The sequence below is a fragment of the Trichoderma reesei genome, assembly GCF_000167675.1.
Source record: "Trichoderma reesei QM6a unplaced genomic scaffold TRIREscaffold_1, whole genome shotgun sequence".
NCBI lineage: Eukaryota > Fungi > Ascomycota > Sordariomycetes > Hypocreales > Hypocreaceae > Trichoderma > Trichoderma reesei.
This window is the reverse complement of record NW_006711148.1, coordinates 1,432,870-1,452,748: the sequence shown is the minus strand read 5'-3', so window position 1 is coordinate 1,452,748 and position 19,879 is coordinate 1,432,870. Positions and strand designations below refer to the sequence as shown.

The 19,879-nt window shown below is 55.0% G+C and overlaps 5 protein-coding genes across 5 annotated transcripts; 1 reads left to right on the top strand and 4 right to left on the bottom strand.

Annotated features, from left to right (window-relative positions):
• Positions 1-105: 105 nt before the first annotated feature.
• Positions 106-1,969, bottom strand: TRIREDRAFT_53939 (uncharacterized protein; the record flags this gene model as incomplete). The annotated part of the gene is made up of 3 exons (XM_006961187.1): positions 106-1,433; positions 1,509-1,806; positions 1,907-1,969. The coding sequence occupies 3 exons, from the start codon at positions 1,967-1,969 to the stop codon at positions 106-108; spliced, it is 1,689 nt and encodes a 562-aa protein (XP_006961249.1).
• A 733-nt stretch (positions 1,970-2,702) lies between these two features.
• On the top strand, positions 2,703-4,529 carry TRIREDRAFT_102744 (anthranilate synthase component I-like protein; the record flags this gene model as incomplete). The annotated part of the gene is made up of 3 exons (XM_006961606.1): positions 2,703-2,714; positions 2,855-4,286; positions 4,390-4,529. 3 exons carry the CDS (start codon positions 2,703-2,705, stop codon positions 4,527-4,529), a joined length of 1,584 nt encoding a protein of 527 aa, XP_006961668.1.
• A 645-nt stretch (positions 4,530-5,174) lies between these two features.
• TRIREDRAFT_102743 (uncharacterized protein) lies at positions 5,175-6,683 on the bottom strand (the record flags this gene model as incomplete). The annotated part of the gene is made up of 1 exon (XM_006961186.1): positions 5,175-6,683. One exon carries the CDS (start codon positions 6,681-6,683, stop codon positions 5,175-5,177), a length of 1,509 nt encoding a protein of 502 aa, XP_006961248.1.
• A 4,644-nt stretch (positions 6,684-11,327) lies between these two features.
• On the bottom strand, positions 11,328-14,935 carry TRIREDRAFT_53349 (histidine kinase; the record flags this gene model as incomplete). Its single annotated transcript, XM_006961185.1, has 5 exons — positions 11,328-11,805; positions 11,893-12,036; positions 12,096-13,921; positions 14,036-14,097; positions 14,164-14,935. Coding segments are annotated over 5 exons (3,282 nt in total), but the record flags the coding sequence as incomplete, so codon positions are not given.
• Positions 14,936-18,317: 3,382 nt separating this feature from the next.
• Positions 18,318-19,220, bottom strand: TRIREDRAFT_54858 (uncharacterized protein; the record flags this gene model as incomplete). The annotated part of the gene is made up of 1 exon (XM_006961184.1): positions 18,318-19,220. One exon carries the CDS (start codon positions 19,218-19,220, stop codon positions 18,318-18,320), a length of 903 nt encoding a protein of 300 aa, XP_006961246.1.
• Positions 19,221-19,879: the final 659 nt, after the last annotated feature.

Here is a 19,879-nt window from a genome sequence, read left to right as displayed (position 1 = left end):
ATCACTTCTCCTACCTTGAATAGTCTTTCGAAGTCTCACGTCATGTACTTGTTCAGGGTTCATGACTCAACCAGAAGATAGCTTTGCGTGATTACTCAGTATTTCTCATTCTCCTAGCTCATGGTATCGCAAATGGGCGGACAGGGCAAACGATGGTATGGAATGGCCGCAGGTCGTGCAAGCGGAATGATCCGTGGCCTCCCAGGAGATGTCAGAGTCCAGATCTTCAGGCACGGAGCCTTCCTGTTCAATGTCTGCCTCTTGAGCAATCTCGTCCGTAGCGTCAGATGCGACTCTCCATGGCGCAAGCACTTCATCCTGCCTCTTAAACATGACTGCAATGTCCCGTCCCGCTCCCGTCCTGTCATCGGTAGCTCCGGTGACTATGTTTGCGGCGCAGATGTTAATGAGCTGCAGATTCCACGTTTGACCCTTTTCGTTTTGCAGACGGCGAAGCAAGGGCAACAACGCTTCCGCCACTAGCTGCTGGGCGATCTCATCAATGTCAGCCTTGAGATCAAACACAAAATTTGGCAACGACCCCGAGCGCGATACACGACTGAAGCTCTGGGACTGGGAAGCATCCGACTTAGGCCACGATCGAATCGAGAGACGAAGCGTCCTTGGCCTTGCAACCCACTTGCGACTGCCTGGGAGATCAGAACCGCTGTCCGACACAACCAGGTCTACCCTCAATCTCCGGATAAGGGAGCACGACAGCTTGTGGAGCTCTTCTGTTATCCTGGGTACTGTGTCAAGGCCCTTATACGTGTCTTCGATGCTGATTTGCGTCGGCACAGTGTTGGTTTCTTTGACTTCGGTGGGATCCACGCCATGAAGGAAACCCCAGACTCTAGCTCCAATGCCTCTTTCGGCGCCCGGTCCGCCCAAGAGGGACTCCATAAATGAAGGTGAAATGTTTGGATGGAGACGGGCTTCTCTTGCCGTCACTAAAGAGTCAAAGGGGCCCGAGTCCTTGTCAATCTCCCGGGCCATGATGTGAGACTCTAGCAGGTGCGTGATCTTGGAGCCCATTCCTGGTATGGTGCGCAGCTTGTGTCCGTCGACGAAACCGATGATATCATCGTCAGTAAATGCAAGCAACGTTGTCTGATTCCGCGGCTTGTTCTTGCTGCCAACAAGCTTGCTTAGGAGCTTATTCGTCGAGATGCCACAAGTTGATGTGTAGCCAAAATCCTGCTCCAGCCTAAGTCGCAAGTACTGGGCAAGGTGGGAGCCCAAGAGATGCCTCAGGTAGATGGGACTCTCCGGATCCACGTCATCAAGGGTGACACCGACAACGCAGCCTGCAATGGAGGATAAGTCGCATGGGAAGCCCGATTCGGGGTCTTTCTTGGACAGGTAAAAGAACGAGTCGGCCATTGAGCTCCGGTTGAGACAGGTCAAGTTGTAGTCAATGATGTCCGTCACATCTGGTCGGCTGAATGTCAGTGCATGTATCTGCGTATCGTTTCAATGCAGCCCAACCGAGCGCGAACTGCACGCACCTAGGAAGACCTCGTCGAAACCTAGCCGTTCAGCTTTGCCGTTCCAGGAGTGAGACCGGAGGAAGTTGAAGAGAATCTTGCTAATGTCCCGAAACGGCGTCAAGTCCTCGCCGTCAACGAGCACGAGGTCCGGGCATATCCTCTTTGCCTCCGAGACGAGCATGAGCTTTCTAACATTGCGGCGACGGGCGTTGTAGTTGCACGTGGCCAGGATGTTCTTCTGCTTGATGCCCACCGGCTTTGACTTGAGAGCTGGGTCCTTGTGCTCGGCGACCTGAGCGTAGAAGCAGTCGTAGTCCTACGGGTGCGACCTGGCGCATTAGCAAAAACGGGACAAAGGCAGCACGAAAGACGATAGAGAACACGTCTTGAGCGGGAAGGATCCTCGTAAGACGAACAAACTGCAGGATGATGCGGCCCTCTTGGCGCCTCGGCGGCTTCTTGGCTACGGAGCTGTCCATGCCATCATCTCGACAGCAGCTGCAGAAACGCCGACCCAGGAAGCCGGCGGGCGGGTCTTTGGGCTATAAAGCTAGCCTGGGAGAGCAGAGCAATGCTGCGTCTCAATAGGAGGCCGTTGGCGATGCCGCCATTGGAGAGATGTGTGTATGAGACCGAGGAGTTACCTTAGTAGGTACCTAGTACTACATGTACCTTGGGCTGGCCAGCAGAGGCCCGTGCGCGGCCCTGATGCGATCCCGCTTCGGGACTTTGCAGCCAATCAGAGCCGTCCACTGCAGGGCCTCGGTTGGCTTCAGCGCCCTCCCGCCCTGGAATGCCGCTGCCAGGCCCTGCACCAACGCCTCCCAGCCGCTGTGCCGCAGTGCTCAACGCCTGCTGCGCCCAAGCAACAGCGCCCCAACACGCCGGTGCCGGCCCTGGAGCTGCCCCGCCATCTCTCTCGCCCGTGCTGTTCGATTCTCGATTGCGGCCGTGGGGCAAAAGTTCGAGTCACCAGCCAAGATCGATTCTTCCGAAATCTGACGTCTGGCGTCTTGGTTGCTTACATCCTCCTCCAAGCAACGCCCTTGGCGACTTATCCATTTGTTGGGCTTCTCGAAAGGACACACGGCGCATTGCCTGGAGAAGCTCACATACTCTTGCCAGCATCTTCTCTCATTCTTCTCTCCTGTCTCCTCCCTTTTTTGCCCTTCAATTTTCTCACCCATACCGACTTTGATACCCTCCAAAAAAATGGCACATGTGGTAAGTTAGTCACAACTTTTTTTTTTTCCTGGGAGGTGCTGATCAACACCCCTTCAAGAGCTGTCCAGATCTGCTTTCTGCCTCTGTGCGATGAGCCCAATTTGCTGACATCTCTCTCCTACTCGTTCCCGCGACTCTAGAGAAGCTTCGTCCCGTCTCTCGACGACGTCAGAGAGCTCCTCAACAAGCCCGTCAAGGACGGCGCAAAGAAGCCCACGCTCGTCCCGGTCTATCGCCAAATCTCCTCCGACCTCATCACCCCCTCGGCCGCGTACCTCAAAGTCTCCGCGCACGCCAAGTCCACATCCTCGGCATCCTCCACATATTCATTCTTGTTCGAGTCGGCGGCCACCGAGCAGGTCGGCCGGTACAGCTTCGTCGGCGCCAACCCGCGCAAGGTGCTCACCACCGGCCCCGGATACGGCGAGGAGAAGGATCCGCTACCGGCGCTTGAGGAGGAGCTGGCGGCCCATGTCGTTGCGCATGTGCCATGTCTGAAGCTGCCTCCCATGGCGGGAGGAGCGGTCGGATACGTGGGCTACGACTGCGTGCGATACTTTGAGCCCAAGACGGCGCGGCCGATGAAGGATGTGTTGAAGATCCCCGAGTCCCTGTTCATGCTATACGACACGATTGTGGCCTTTGACAGGTTCTACGGCATCATCAAGGTCATCAGCTACGTCAAGGTGCCGGAGGATAGGGAGACGGGTCTGGAGGCAGCATACGACGAGGCGAAGCGGACCATCGACGAGCTGATAAACGTCCTCAACAGCCCCGAGATCCCGCTGCCGGAGCAGGGCCCCATCACGCTGGGCCAGGAATACAAGTCCAACATTGGTCGCGACGGCTACGAGGCCCACGTCACCAAGTTAAAAGAGCACATCGTCAGCGGCGACATCATCCAGGCAGTGCCCTCGCAGCGCTTTGCCCGGCCGACCAGCCTGCACCCGTTCAACATCTACCGGCACCTCCGAACCGTCAACCCGTCACCGTACCTGTTCTACATCGACTGCCAGGACTTCCAGATCGTCGGCGCATCCCCCGAGTTGCTGGTCAAGTCGGAAGGCGGCCGGATCATCACGCACCCCATTGCCGGAACCGTCAAGCGAGGCCAAACACCAGAGGAGGACGAGCGCCTGGCCAACGAGCTGCGCAGCTCGCTCAAGGACCGAGCGGAGCACGTCATGCTCGTCGACCTCGCCCGCAACGACGTCAACCGCGTGGGCGACCCCTTCACCGTCCGCGTGGACCGCCTGATGGTGGTGGAGAAGTTTAGCCACGTCCAGCACCTCGTTTCCCAGGTCTCGGGCGTCCTGCGGAAGGGCCAGACGCGGTTCGACGCGTTCCGGTCCATCTTCCCCGCCGGCACCGTCTCCGGCGCGCCAAAGGTGCGGGCGATGGAGCTCATTGCCGAGCTGGAGAAGGAGAAGCGCGGCGTGTACGCCGGCGCGGTGGGATACTTTGGGTACGGTGGAGTGGACGAGAACGGCGAAGATGTAGAGGGAGCCATGGATACTTGCATTGCTCTGCGGACCATGATGGTCAAGGACGGTGTGGCGTATCTGCAAGCAGGTCAGTTGATGTTTTCTCTTTTCCCCCACCCTTTTCTTTCAATGCTCACGTACAAAGAGTCAAAAAAAAGTAAGCAAGACTGACGTTGAAATCTTATCAATAGGTGGCGGCATTGTATTTGATTCTGACGAATACGAAGAGTGGCAAGAAACTATCAACAAGCTGGGCGCCAACATGCAGTGCATCACTTCAGCTGAGGAGATATACTATGACCAGCAGCAGCGAAGCGCAAAGAAGGCTTGAAGCGGACAAAAGAAGGATTTAAAAAAAAAAGTCGAATAAAACAAAAATAAAACAAGTGTATATATGAGTCTTGCATGGGAGTCATTCTGGCACTTGGGTATGTCATCGGGCTACTCATGTGAATGGTTGTCGTCTTCAACGTTCTTCTAATGAGAGTCCAAGCTTTATGGAACACGCAAGCTCTAAATCATTGAGGCAAGGTTTATAGCTCGTCAAACTTCGAAAAAATGTACTTGTGTAAATACTCAAAGCGCGGGCTAATGAATTGAAAGACGATGAGAAAATGGTATACATGTAAATAACAAACAAGCCTCACAGACCCAACTGGACCCATAGAACCAACACAAAACGCCCTTTGTCCATATGCAGGCGATTTCCAGTCGCCATCATGATATAGTAGTTCGTATCTCATCATGAAAAAGAAACGCATCAAGCCTTTCTTGTTCGCCATGGTAGAAAAACAAGGATGCCAAAAAAACAATGCAACTGCCGGACCTCGACATCTACCCCTATTCCAACCACTTTCCTATCAATACAGAGCCCTCTTCTTCTTTTCTCTCATTTTCTTTTCTTTCTTCCTTTTTGTTTTCTTGCTTACTCTTTCTTTTCATTTCATGACTGTAGAGAGCAAAGAGGGGGAGCCACTCAGCTGTCGACGCTTACATGGGTATCCTGCGCCTCAGCTAGCTCAGGGATAGGCGTATCCCGCTTCCGCTTATTGTAGCCATTGCAGAAATACGCCCTGCAACTGGCCGCCGTTGGTGTCTTGACGTCCAGCTCGGCCGCAAGACTCGCAGCGGGCCCGACGGGGAGCCCCTGGAGATCCTCGGAGACGACGCTGCTGGCGTCTGACATGTCAATGTCAATGGCCGAGTCGGCGCTGCTGCCCTCGATGCTCGCCGTCGGCGTGTCGGGCACCATCTGGATGTCCGGGACGACAGCCTCGCAAAGCGCCCTCCCGACTTCACCGTCGTCGCGAGGCGCCTTAGTCGTGCTGCCCGTGCCCGTGCCCGTTCCTGTACCCCTGACCCTTGCGGAGGAGGCGGAGACGGAGGCGGAGGCAGCTTCAGCCCTCGAGGCAGCGATTGCGCCACCGACGCGCTCGTCATCCTCCTCCTCCTCGTCCGCCACGCCGATTGTCCAGACCCACTGGCGTTTCTTCTCCTTGCGCTTGCGCTTGCGGATGCCGCCCGTCTCGGATGGCGACAGGGACGACGGCGACGCTGCAGCACCGCCACTCAGGGCCGCGAGCTTGCGCCGCATGTCCTCGAAGGGGCCTGGCGTTTGGCCCCCGTTCTCGATTTCGTTGGGCGAGAATGCTTGCTTGAGGTTGATTGTTGCCGCCCTTTCGCCGCCGCCGCCGCCGATGGGCGAAAACGAGGGCGACGCGGGCGAGGCCTCTTCCACGAGGAGGTCGATGTGCGATTTGGTGTACTTGTTGGTGATGATGGTCTGGGTCAGGGGGTTGTTGTAGCCGACTCGCTTGGCGGCCTTTTCCTGCAGACGAAGGGACTGCCGCCTGGGAGAGGCGGGGATGGCTGTCCGGGGGGGAAGAGGCGAGTTGCGCAGGATGCTGTGGAGAGAGTGAGGGTGCGTGTAAGGAGCGGGAGCTCCGGTGGTGTACGCAGCAGTATATCGTCTGGAGAGAAGTGGCTCGACAGGCGAGCAAGGCGAGGTGACGCCATATGCTCTAGTATTGGAAGAAACATCTCTAGGGGAGAAGGGAAAGGCGCTGGACGTGGTGGAATCGACAGCACCGGCGGACATGGGAGGCGTCGGTGTCATGGTGCTGGGAAAGGCAATATCCATCTTCTGCGGCGGTGATCCGGAGGTTTCGGTGGTTGGTGTCTGTGGGAAGGCGGCGACATATGGCGTCTTGATCTTTAGCCTGGGGCCTCGAGGTTCGGCTGGCGTCTTGAGGGAGAAGCTCTGCAGAGTGTTGATGGCTGTAAGAGGCTCGGCCTGTACCGGCGTGGATCTCTCAATGGCGGTTGCGTAGACGTTGGACAGGGTGTTGCAGGCTGTACGATCGGTAGGGTCGACATGGAAGCCTTTTACGGGCCTGCTGGGGACTGAAGAGCTGCAGGTGTTGATCTTGAGGGAGAGCCGTGGCCTTTTGGGGCCGGAGCTGTGCTGAAACGGTTGTGAAGCCATCATGGCGACAGCGGTGAGGTGCCGAATACTTGGCTTGGAGATGAGTAATGCAGACAGAGAGAGAGAGAAAGGAGAATAATGGCCAGATCGAGGAGAGAAAGACGAGATGTGTGTGGAGAAGAGGAGGTGTCAACAAGAGGGAGGGAGACAGAGAAAGAGACAGAGAGAGAGAGATGGAGAGATGGAGAAGAGACAGAGAGAGAGGTATGGGGAGTGGGGTGAGTCAAGGAGATGCCGGGTCGTATCGTGTCGTCCCCAGATTGCGTCAAAGTATACGAGATCGAGGTGTTATCAAGGTAGTAAGTAGGTATTATGATGGATGGGGCATGCACAACAGATGCAGGCCCAACGTCAATATAAGAGAATGCCTGCAGCGGCAGAGAGCCAAGATGCTGTGACACTCTGCAGGGACGAGAATAGAAATGACGCAGGCAGAGGAGACACAGGCAAGGTATGGCAAGGTTCAGGTGTGTTGTGTGCTGGAGATGGGTTGGAGATGGCGAATGGGCGGGATCGTCGGCGGCTATATACGACGAAACAACCGCGCGTTGCTTTGTAGTAGTAGTAGCAGTATCCCAGGCCCGTCATCAGCAGCAGGGCCGCCTTTGCTTGTCGTCTCGTCCGCCGGTTGTTTCGTCTGGGCTTGTGCTTTTTGAGCCGTCGTCAGCTTGTTTCGTTTCGTCTCCTCTTCTCGTCTTGTCCAGCTTCCCCTCCTCCCCCTCTCTCGTTCTCCTCCTTGTTCCCATTCTTCCTTTTCTACCCTCCTCTTTCTATCTCTCCGTCTATCTCTGTCTCTGCTCCCCTCCGTCCCTCCCGATGCAACCGCCCATCATGCCGTTCCTTTGCCCCCCCATTCAGCCGACTGCACGCTGCACGATGCTGGCTAGCCCGCCGTGCTAGTATTAACCCTCTAGAGCACAATCACAAGCAGCAGCAGCACCAGCTCTTTGCCAGGGCACGAGAAATCACATCAATCCATCCGCCTACATAGACGCGGCCAAGCACCGCAGCAGGAGGGGCAGGAAAAAAGGAAAGAGGAGGTGGAGGGTCGCCACAGGCCCTGAGTGGCCGTGCTTGCTATTTCGAGCTTGCGGGTAAGCGCTGAGCCCCGACCCCTGCTGCAGCGAGCTGGCCAATCCCCTGCCGTCCCCTGTGGCCTGCTGTCCAATCAGCGCTTGGCTCAACGCCTGGCGTCTATCCGCCGAATCTCATCGGGCACAAATAACGGAAGAAGAATAAAAAGGCAAAAAAAAGATTTGTGAGTGTGTGTGAGAGTGTGTGTGTAAGCCGCTGTCTTATGCCGGCAGGTCGAAGAAGAAGAAGAAGAAGAATAAGAGGATCATGGTTCAAGAAAGTGACAGAGGAGGAGGATGGACGATGCAGCGGAGAAATGCACGGCCAACGCCGCTGTCACACGGCCTGTGCCAATCGCGAGGCGTCGCCAGAGAAGCTGCTTTGTCTCAGCGCCCATCCGAGAGCCAACCACTAAGAAGACAATGCCGGCTGCTGCTATCAGATGCAGGCCTTGTCACAAAAAAAAAAAAAAAAAAAAAAAAAAAAACGTGGCCGTCGGATGAGCACAAGCAACGTCCTACTCATCAGCCTCTGCAGCTGCGTCTGCGTCTCCACAGACTCAAGGACACTATACGGAGCTCGTAATTACTATTACACGGTGAAGCCGATCCATCTTGTCTTTTTCTTTTTGATCTGGCAAGCAATCTGCTGCTGCCAAAGACAACGCGCAGCAACGCCGTCTCCTGTTCGTAAAGCCCGAGTTTGAGTGTGTTGTATTCGACAGGGAACCTCACAGCGCAATCAAATCAACCCGGCCTGCCTATAATTAGAATCGGAGCCAACGTTTGAGCAGCACCTCAGCAAGCTCCACGGTCCATTCTTTTCTAGGTATCTTCTGGGGAGAGCTGGTGGGTCTCCAGGGCATTGCGGAGAAAGATGCGGCCCGATGCGCCAATGGCAGCCGTTCGTAAAGACAGGGGGTCAGGTTCGCCGATCTGCCTTAGTCATCCGTCCAAGCACCTGTCCTGTCGGTCAAGGTTAATCGCATCCTCCATCCCTTCTGGCCGTGCTTTTTGCTTGGGCACTTGCCGTATCATCACGGTTTCAAGTGCCTCCTGAGAGATCAGTCCTGCCTGTTCATATGCTCCAAGGCTTGACTTGCGCTTCTACCATTGACATGACGATCAAACACGCCAGACGACACGTTCTTCTCCTGCCGCTTCACGACCAGCCGCTGCTTCTCCAATCATGCCGGACTCGGAAGAGCAAACCCATGCTCCTCCAAGGGTAGCCTGGCTCACGTCAAACCCACTTACAGGCTGACCGGGGGCATTGTTTGGAAGATTCCATATGAAGTTCCATCAACCAAATCTCACAGTTTGCATCATCGTACTGCGGAGGTAGTACTTCGTGAGCATCATCTAGGTAAACAGCCCCAGGGATGGGAACAGATGCCTCTTTGGGAATGTCCTTTGTCCGTATTCAACCCAGAGGCCTTTTCCGCTGTATACGTGCTGTGGCAATGAGACGTGTTTTGACCCAAAATAGCGTCATGCTGTCGATGGCAATCTCAAGATCACCGGCCTGAAGGGCCAACGGAGTGGAGACGATGGTTTCTGTGTGTCTGAACTCGACCGTCTGGTCAAGGCAGTCCAACATAGACATTAGTGTATAAGAGAAAGTCATGTTACTCTACCTTCCCCTGCTGGTGAACGTCTGGTCAAACTTGTCCGTGTGAAACCTAGAGCCAGCGGAGCTTTGTATTTCATATGATCCCTAAAGATCACCCATTGCCTTTCGAGGGCTGTATCCTCATTCGTGGCAATGCATATGTTCGCCTCGCACATGGTGTCCCTGACTCAAGGTCCTTCACATCAGGAAATCCATCAATGCCAACTGACATTCTCTGAACAACCAAGATTTGACGAAAGTTCCCAGACATACTCGATGATAAGCAACACGAATCATGCTATATTCAGCAATTCTAAAGCTCAGATGAACCTCTCATGTGATGAAGCAGTACTCTACAAGCCTGGCTCCATATGGACAGCCCCTTGGCCAACAAAGTCTGAGAGTCTAAATCAGCATTTGCCCTTCAGGTCATATTGTTCAAGCTACCTATATTTAGCATCAAAGTTGGATAATAATAGACCTTCGTCCAACCTATTCCGGACACCTTCACTTTCCCAAACAAGAAGACAGTGACGTTGCCAAAGATGGCATACGGAACCTACATGTACCTTATATGCAGAATAATTGACTACCTACATACGGTAGGGAGATGAGCGAAAGGTAGGTAAAGCAAATGAAAAGAAACAAAGAGACAAACAGATACACATAACACCGCGAACCTACCCCAGCATGTCCTCGACATTGCCAATGATATTCTCTCCTCATTCATCTCCTTTCGCACCTACAGATCTCTCCTCAAACTACCAACATGCTACTCGTCCCTATGCGAATTACCAACAACCAGATTACGCGCAGCCAAACAAAAACAATCATGTACGCAGCAACAACAAAGCCCCGATATTAAGATCTATTCGTGACGGCACCTCTCTCGCCTTGTTCGGCATCCGATGGAAGTAGGACAACGCCCAACCCCCCAACAGCAAACCCCCTCCGATCCAACGTCGCAACCAGATCTCACATCAACAGAAAAAGAAGAAGAAGAAAAAGGCACCAAGGGCAAGACAAAGTAAGCTCGGGAGAACATTGCTACAAGGGTATAGGTAGTAGCTGCTTAAGGAAGGAAATTGTACATACCTTGGACAACACAAGGGTGAGCTTAGGTAGGTTGGGTAAGGGGGAGGGAAATAGTAATAAGCATTATTACGCACGCAACCACACGCCCGGCAGATCATTTATAGTAGCTGGCCCCCTCCCCTTTTGCACGCTATTTTCTTACTCGATGGAGTGATCTTCCCACCAAATAAACCCCCTTTATGTATTATTGATTCTACCCGACCATGTTATTATGAACAAACGCTCAACTTTACAAGAAAACAAAAAAAGGTTTCAATCAATAAACGCATCGAGCCGCTATGTGATTTTGTTGTTGTTGTGAGCATACAGATTCGCCATGGCCACATTCCGTCGTCCACGCTGTCCCCTAACAGCTACTAGTAGCCCCTATGACAAGATCCCGCAGATGGTATATCCGCCAAAATCACCACCGCCCATCATATTGATGCCAAGTTTTGCTTCTGAGCCAGTAGGCAGATTTGTTGCGCTTCGATCCCAAGAGAACCCCACTTCACCTGGCGCCGAAGAGTTCTCCCTAGGCCTTGCCCTTGTTCAATCTCCATGCTCTGTCTTTGTCTCGGTGGCCGACGTCAGAAGCGAGCCCCCGGACTCGTAGCAGCCGGGGCTGGTGAGTCGGACCTTCGACTTCTTGACCAGGGACGGGCGGTGGGAGACGAGAATAGCAGTGTACCAAGTCTGCCGACCTTGCGCTGGACACACAGTATTCAGCAAATCCCCGCAGAGTCCTCTTAATTGAAAGGTGACAACTACTTTTTTCTCACAGCAGATGCTGCCGTGATGACACTCCAGTTCTCAGCTTCGCTCGGTTAATTCATACATCTCCAAGAAAACAGTATGAGTCAAGCAGGAATGAAACCTTGCTGTTCAACCACTGTTGAGAATCCCGTGAGACTCGAGGAGGCTGCCCAGCGCACCCAGCTTGACCGGCTTGGTAAGGAACACATCCATTCCGCTGCCAAAAGCCTCTTGCTGGGCATCTTCAGTGGCCAGCCCGGAAAGCGCAATGATGGGCACTGGCGTCAATCCCATCTGGGCCTCGTGAACCCGGATCTGCCTCGTAGCCTCAAAGCCGTCCATGACAGGCATGGAAATGTCCATGAGGATGCACGCATACGCGCCAGGATGTGAGAGAAAGCAATCCACGGCCTCTTGGCCATTCTTTGCTTCTTTAAAGGCAACGTTGCGCTTCCTCATATACGTCGAGAGCACTTTGAGGTTGATGTAGTTGTCATCAACGAGCAGAAACTTGAGCTGCGGTGCCTCGGGCTTATCTCGTAGGGCCAATGATTCTCCAAGGATCTTCGAGGGCGACTCGGTTTTCGGGCCAGGCGACGCCGGCGTGCTGGCTTCGCTCGTCCAGAACGGAGTGCTGGTCCCAGAGATTGCAGTGGCCGGCCTGCTCAAGGGTGGCCTGAGAATGTGGGCGGACGAGAAAGTACTCGGCGTTCTCTTGGGTCCCTTGGGCCGTTTGGCCACCATTGGAACCGAGGTGGATGCGGTTGGGGAGTTGGAACTACTCATCCATCGCGTGTATGCCGAATGCAGGGTCCTAGCAAGTTTACGCGGGCCAGTCCTGGAAATTGCAGACAGGTTAGCCAAAGAACGAGGAACTATGTAGGTAGAATCACTTACGGTTGAGATATAAACTCAAAAATGGCGGGTGAACCGGCCTTCTTGAAAACATGCGACTGGCGATAGGCCACCAGCGCGTTCGAGCACACGACGACATTGGGTGTCTTGTCAAACGTTTCAAAGTCTTCGCTCAGCCGCGCCAAGTCCATGTGAGACCACAGCACAAGATCCGGCGTGACGGCTGTATCTGGCGTGTCGGGAATGACTTCCATGTGCAGCCATTCGCGACAGATGTTGACCACGGCCTTCCGCCAGCCCGGATTCGCCATGGGAATTCGCACACGCAGGCCCTTGAGATCCTCCACCTGCTCCTTGAACGCCTTTTCTTCTTCATCGGAAATTGTAGGGGCCACCCCCGAAGACAGCGGCAGTTGCTCCAACGGCAATGTGACACAGGCGACCGTCCCGACGCCCAGCTCGCTCCGTATGGAAACATCGCCCTGCAAGTGAGACGTAATCTGCTGCACGAGGCTGAGCCCCAAGCCTGCGCCAGGAGACAATGGATCTTCTTGGCAAAAAGGGCGGAAAAGCCCGTGCTTGAGGAAATCGGCGCCGATGCCTTTGCCGGTATCTTGCACTGTGAATCGAACGACGCGCTCCTTCTTCCGACCCCTGATACGGGCCATTTCCTGCGTAAGTGATACCGTGATGGTGCCACGTTTGGTATGCTTCAGGGCATTGCCAAAGATGTTCATGACGATTCGACGAATGGCTCCGACGTCGACGCAGTACGCCCAGTTGCACCGTGCGTCCATGGAGAGGATGATCAATACATCGTCAAAGCTCCATCTGAGCTCACCGTTCTTCGTCATCCAAGGCTCAAGCTGGTCCATGGCTTGTAGCGAATCCGAATGATGGTTGGCATTCACATCGCTGTTGATCGAACCGCGTTGATGATCCGAGAGCTGCTTGACAGACAGGTGCAAAAAGTTGAAGCCAGCAAAGACACTCTCGATGACTTCCTCGACGATGTAGTCGAGCTGCGAGTCGCGCAGTAAGGATTTCTTGCCGAATTGGCCCAGATCAGGGCCGTTGGACGCCAGGCTAAGAGCCCTGTCGTCTCGTCCAGATAGGTGATTGATACGAGAGTACTCTAGGAGGTGATCCACTGTATCGAGAAGCGTGCGGGAGCATGTCTCGATTGTGTGGGCAACGTTGCCCTGGAAAATGTCGAGCTTGGTGTCAATCAGCAACTCAGCGTTGAGTAGGATTCCGTGCAGCGGAGAACGGAGCTCGTGCGAGAGAGATCCAAGGGCATCCGTCTTGGCCTTGTCGGCTCGGAGGTCTTTGTACCGCAGGATCTCGGACATGGCAAGCATTCCCAGAGCCCTCAGATAGCTTAGTTCCTGTTCAAGAGAAAAGTTTCGAGCAACGTCCTTGGTGCAGATGAACCCGCCGGCATACCATCGATCTTTCCTCGGGTCCCAAATAGGAACGAAGCACACACTCCGAGATCCTGGAAAGGCCTTGGCAAGAGCCTTTCCCTCGAGCCGCCGTGTCGACGCCCTCGTCCGCGGCTTGCCACGCGGCGATATGAGATTGACTTCTGATCCTCTACTGGGCAACGGGGAGCCCTTGGCCAAAGTGTCGAGCGACTGGCATGGCTGCTCTTCTTCAGCGGCGTCCGGTTGCAACTCTCCATCGGCTCCAAAGTTGAATATCCGGCCCCTGGGATACCGTCGAAGAAGCTTGGATAGGAATTTATCTGTAAGATTCACCCAAGACAGACTGGGAGCAGTCCCATTGATGCTAGACGACTTGGACGTAGAGTAGCCGAGGATCCTGCATTGTGGCGAAGGCTTTCTCGGACGCCTCACATCCTCATCCTCATCGCTGCTGCTCAGGGTGGATGAGTCGCTTCCCTCATCAGTCGTGGAGCTGCTCTGCGCCGGAGACAGGTATGGCTGGATTGGGGCCTCGAAAAAGAGGCATGCTTCCACCTCGATCGACTCTCGGACAATGTTGGCGGCTTTCGAAAGGATGACGATCGAGCTTTCGTCCTCTGTCAGAGCAGCCATAGGTTTAAAAGCGGGTGGCGTGGTTTCCGAGCTGGCGGCCGAGAGCGTACGCCGATCGCGGCCAAGAAATGCGTCGTTATTCGGAATCGGGATCGGGTTTGGGGCAGCAGCGTTTCCTAGCAGTGCCGTGCCCATCGGATCAGGTATTCGAGTCGTTGGTGACAGATTCGCCACAAGGTCATCCTCGAGCGCCTCTTCGTGTTGTCGTCGGAGAAACTGCTGCCGGTGACTGAGCTCGTCGTCTGGCGGTGCGTCGTTATCGGCCGGGTCGGCATCGTCTGAGGTCTTCTGCCAGCCGAATATTGTGGGCTTCCCCTCGATAAACGATCCCAAGCCTCTGTTCATCCGTACATCCCGCTTGTGCACGCCCTTGAGCCGCTGTGCCTCGAGATGGTCCATGATGGCCCAGGAAATGTCTCGTAGTCGCTGGGAATGGCCATCGGTCCAGACCTTGTTGGGCGTCTCATCGATCACGCAGTAGACGCCAATATTGATTCCGCGGCGAGTCCGAATCGGGACGGCGGCATAGAAGCGAGCAGAGGGGCCCAGCTGGCAAAAGGCCTTGGACGAGAAGCGAGCGTCGTGGGCAAGGTCGTGGGCGATAGTCAGGGGGAGCTGGTTGGGCGGCTCGCCACCGGGAGCATCGAGGGCCTTGTCGCCGAGCAGCGTCAGCTCGCAGAAGCCGTGGCTGCGAGGAATGGCGGTGCCGCAGAGCCAGAGCGGGCGGTCGCAGTCGTCGCTCCTGAGGGACGGATACAGGCGCTGGGTGGGCGTCGCCTCGGCCACGATACACTGGCGGTGGGCGTCGAAGAGCGAGATGAGGGCCCGGTCGGTGCCCGTCTGCAGCGCCCCGAGCTGGGCGAGGCCCGTGAGGATGACATCGTCGGCGGCCGCGAGCTCGCACGAGGGCGTGGGCTTGCCGGTCTCGTTGAGCCTGACGGCGCGGAGCAGCGACGAGGAGTACCTGCGGTCGAGAGACACGGGGGAAGCGGGTTAACGTCGGGTTCAGCCATGACGGCGATGAGGGGAATCGAAGCACAACGAGCAAGGCATGGCGAGGAAAAGGGTCCCTACTCAAAAGTCTCGCGCTCTCTGGCCGACTCGGACACCAGCCTGGCAGCCTTCACCGGATTTGCTGCCATCGCCGTTCCACAACCGCCGCAAGGTGCACGGATCGCTGTCGCTCGGCAGGTTTGCAAAATCCCATGGGCGCGCCGATCCAACGAACTTTTTTTTTTTTTTCAACCCTTCCTCAGGCCGCTATGGAGTACGAAAAGGCATGCAGGGTATATATTGGATGGACCGGTCGGTTGGTGGTGGCATCTGATTTGGGACCCCGAAATGGCCTGCTACCTACTGCTAGAATAAGGTAAGGTACTCGTAAGTAGGTAGCTTATCGAAGTAGTGCAAATCTGTGCATATGCATGTACCAAGCACTGGACGCTTTTGAGGTGTCCCAGATAGCAGCAAAAGCAGCTGCTGCCTCTGCACTCCCACTCCCACTCCCCCCGAAATCGAATAATGGAGTCTGGTCTTTTCAACTCCCTTCCATTCGCACTGAAGTCGGGAGGCAAACCCCGAACCGCCACAGATAAACATTAGGCATGGCGCGTCCTCTGATAAATAAAGGCACCCGGGGCCTCTCCTATTATCGGGAGCCAGCCAAAAGTCGCCCCGTAGAAACGGCTCGCAAAGCCACCCCACGGAGCAGCCGCCGAGATGCCTCACAAAAGCGTCTGTCAGACAACAAACAAGCTTCGACAGCTTCGCCTAGCTTCAAGAACTACCTCCCGCTTCCCGAGTCTTTAAGGTGTTTGCTAGCACCCGCTGGATCGAGGCGTGTGTCCACTTGCTACGGAGACTTTGCTCCCGCTTCATCGCCATCTGGCTGATCGAGGACGACTAGCCGTGACACCAAATTAGTTACCGTGTTAATTACCACCTTGTTGCTTCGTAGCAGTATCACTAACGCCATTCTATCCCATCTCACCTTACCCCCCGAGGGTCCCATGTCCACTTATCCAAGTGCTCCGGCTTCCATCCATTCTTCCTCGTCCCGATCTCAATCTCCAAGAAATCGCAGCCCTTCACTTCCCCGCCCCTAGAACATTTCCTGATGCCAGCCCTGTGCCCTGCTAATGATGGCGCCCTATATATCCCTTGCTGAATCCAGCAGACCTACAACTGCAAAGAGGTCTCCTAAAGGCACCTAGAGCATAAATGAGAGATGTGACAATGAAAGAAAGAAAAGAAGCAAACAAGACCCCAAGGCCGTCACAAGCACAGGGGAAGCGCTGCGTTATCATCGCTGATGACATCCAGCTGCTTTCTAGCATCCTCGCGCAACCGCGTCCCCAGCTTTCTCAGATCGCTCATGATCTGACTCAACCTGTCATCAGCTTCAAGTTCGGCTTGTCGCGACTCTCTTCGTTCAGCCTGTTGTGTGAAGTTATGCTCCGGGGGTCTTGCTTGTCCTTGATTCCGAATCTGCGTAGCACGTCGGCAACGTAGATCTTGAAATTGGTTTTGCCAGAGAAGCCTCAAGGCCAATGCTTCGAGATCGCATGAGCGGTTGAGATCAGTGGCAGGTGGCCCAGTAGAAGAAGCTGGGGAACGCCTCTGCTCGCCCGACGAGGATGCGGACGTGGCCATGGCGATATAGAGAGCATCAAAGTAGGCATCATCGTCGTACGTCGAGGGGTTCTGGTTTGCTGAGGTTGCAAACTCAGAGTCGGGATCCGACTCACATTCAGCCGAAGGAGCCTCAATAGTTGTGCCACCGTTATTATTGTCCGCTGGAACTTCGGTCTCGTTTCCTCGCAGGGCCGTGATATTACGTGCTGAGAGAAGCCACGGGATCCAGGGTCGCTCTCCCAAGCCCCACGCCATCTGTGACGTCTCTTGACCGACTTCTTCATATCGAGACCCATTTTCCACAACTTCTGCGCTCATGGGTGTCGTGGGCCGGACATCAAGCGGCCGGCGTTCAGAGCGGACTCTCTTTGTCATTTGAGCGGTCTGGTTTAGGCCTGGCCAAGTATACCTATCTCGAGGACTTTGGAGGTCGGTCACAGATCGTTCAAGTCGATTATTCAGCGGGCTGAGGAGAGACGAGGAACTGGGGGAAGACGCCTTGCAGTGGTGCCAGCGTCGTATCTGGTAGAATGCCAACACACGACCATGGGATGTGAAGCAACTTCAACGCAAACACCATTCAATGGAGGCGCGAAGGGTGGGAAAGGGGGGGGAGCAGCCTCATATATCCATATTTCCCCTCCAGAGGCGCATCCCAACATCGTTCCTTGATTGCGACCCCCCAGCGTTCAGCCCAACGTCATGTCTTCCCTTCCGTGCCGCCTCCCGGAGCTGCACCACGCACGTGTAGCCCAGGCTCTGCTGTTGTCTGCCACTCTCGCGGCGCCTGGAGCTAATTGTCCGCCTTTTCGCTTCTTAATGGCCAGCTTCGAAGCCGGTGGCTTTTTTTGCCAATAGCAGCCGTGGCGGACCGAGGAGCAAAGCGTCCGCACTAGGAGCAAGCAGATCGACGGGATCGAGCTGTGGAATAAATTGCATCCCGCACCGCCCGCTTTTTGATAGGACTCGACGCCTATGGGGTAACACATCGGGCTGGTATCGCCAGGGTAGCGAGAGACATGACAGGTTCTTCCAGCCCTGCCACACCCGCAAGCCTTCGCACCGCTCACCACTCACCGCCAGAGGTTGTTGGACGAGACCGCCTGTATCATTGAGAGCTGGAGTGACTTTGTCGATTCACCTGAGCATTTGCTCCTGTAAGCGGGGCAGAGGGCAGCAATACAGCCACCAGACCCGAAAAGCGCAACATACCTCGTGCCACCCCTGAGCGCATTTTATAACCTGAATGCAATGAGTACAGATGGCCATCCAGGTGAGCTCCGATACGTAAAATGCCCGACCCGAGCCGGAGTAGACTATTATTAGTTCACTGAACCGTAAGCTGTTGGTCGCAGTCGCCTGGGGTGATTGGTATCTGACACTAGGAGCATTACACAAGGGAACATGAGGCTTGTGAAAGAACGATTAGTTGCAACACGAGAGACCGTATGCTAGGTACCTAGGTAGGTAGGTAGGTAGGTAGGTAGGCGCCATCCTTCCGATCAATGTCATGCATCGAGTGACTTGCACATGGTGCCCTGATCTGAGACTGGTATTGCCCCTTGGCGGCTTATCTGCGTCGTGTTGACCCAAACCCCGTGCTTTCGTACCGCGGCGAGTTGGAAGCGGAACTTGAGCCCGAACCAGACGCAAAGGATCGCGAAGAGGGTCCAGCTCCCCATCCTTGTGACGGATACCGTTCTTCCCGCCGATTGTTTCGATTCCCTGCTAGATATGCAGCGGCTGCTCCTCCAGCCAGCCCCGTCCAGAATCCAGGCCTCCATCCTTGCTGCCCTTGATCGGGTTTCGTTCCGGGATAAGGCGGGGGAGGGTCGTTTCCAGGTCCCCAACCCGGTCCCCAACCGCCGCCGCCGCCGCCTCCCCATCCTCCTCCGTTACCTCCTCTACCAGGGACTCTGTTCTGTCCGTTGGTGCCGTTGCGCCATGCTGAAAAGAGAATCCACCCGAGGACTGTGAGGAAGATGAATGCAAAAAGCCAGCCGCCCCAATCCGTGCCTCCTTCTCCATTGCTGAACCAGCGGCCACTGTTCGCAACGTCGGGATACCGCTGCTCGCCTTTATCGGTGAGTAAGAGCCTGTACTCGACGCCACAGCTACCCTTGAGAACATAGGGGTCATCGGGGGAAGAGTATCCCTCGCAGATGACCTCTGTGCTGCCAAGCTTGAACTCTTCCGGTAGAGAAGCGGTGCAGCTCCATTCGATGTCTTCAGAGCCGTAGGAGGAGCCCTGGTTTGTGCAGCGCATGACGTCGATGGGGAAGAGGTCGCAGACGGCCTTTGAGGAGACGCATTTGAGCTGAGGGATCGGGGCGACGCGGCGGGAGGTTGTTTTTGCGCCGTTGCCGCGGAGGGTGAGAGAGCGGACTTCGGAGAGGAGGATTGCGTTCTTTGGGCGGGCGGAGAGGGCGAGGAGGGGGAGGGAGAGGATGAGAGACAGTTTTTGAAGGAGCATGATGCCTTTTTTTATGTTCAGTTTGATAAGATTGAGCTGAAGAGCGTTTGAGATTGCGTTCCTTGTGTTGATGGCCTTCTGAAGTTGTTCGGCGTGTAGGCTGAGGGGTTGTGGATTCACAGCGCCATGACGCAAATGCGAGATGCCTTTGTCTTGACTTTGCTGCGACAAAAAGTCTGAGCGGAGATTCCTAGACCTGAAGGTTGAAAAGGAAAAAAAAAAAAAAAAACAATATCTAGCTCATGGGCGAGAAAGAAAGGACACGATGTCCTGATTGCTGTGAGTGGTTCCGTCTGGTGGTGGCAAAGGCTGCCTAAGGTGGAAGTCGTTAGAAGGAGGGTATGGCAGATTGGCTCGACCAGCTGAAGGCATGCTTCCGAGCTTTTGATTGGTTGTTGACCGGTACCAATTCCTTGTTTGGTCCCTCGGTGAGAAGGGATACGGTGTGGACTACCCTGAAACCAGTCGTGCGATGTAAAGTGCTTTCTACCTATTAGAGGGACAAAATTACAATGCAAAGGTCAGTAAAAATCCAGAGGCCAAATGTTATTGTGTGCATACTCTGTCTCCATGCTCCCAGGCTACAGCGTCCATTTGGTGGCAGTAGTCCAGTGATGATTATGAGCGATCACGCCAAAAGGCAGTACCTAGTCAAGAAT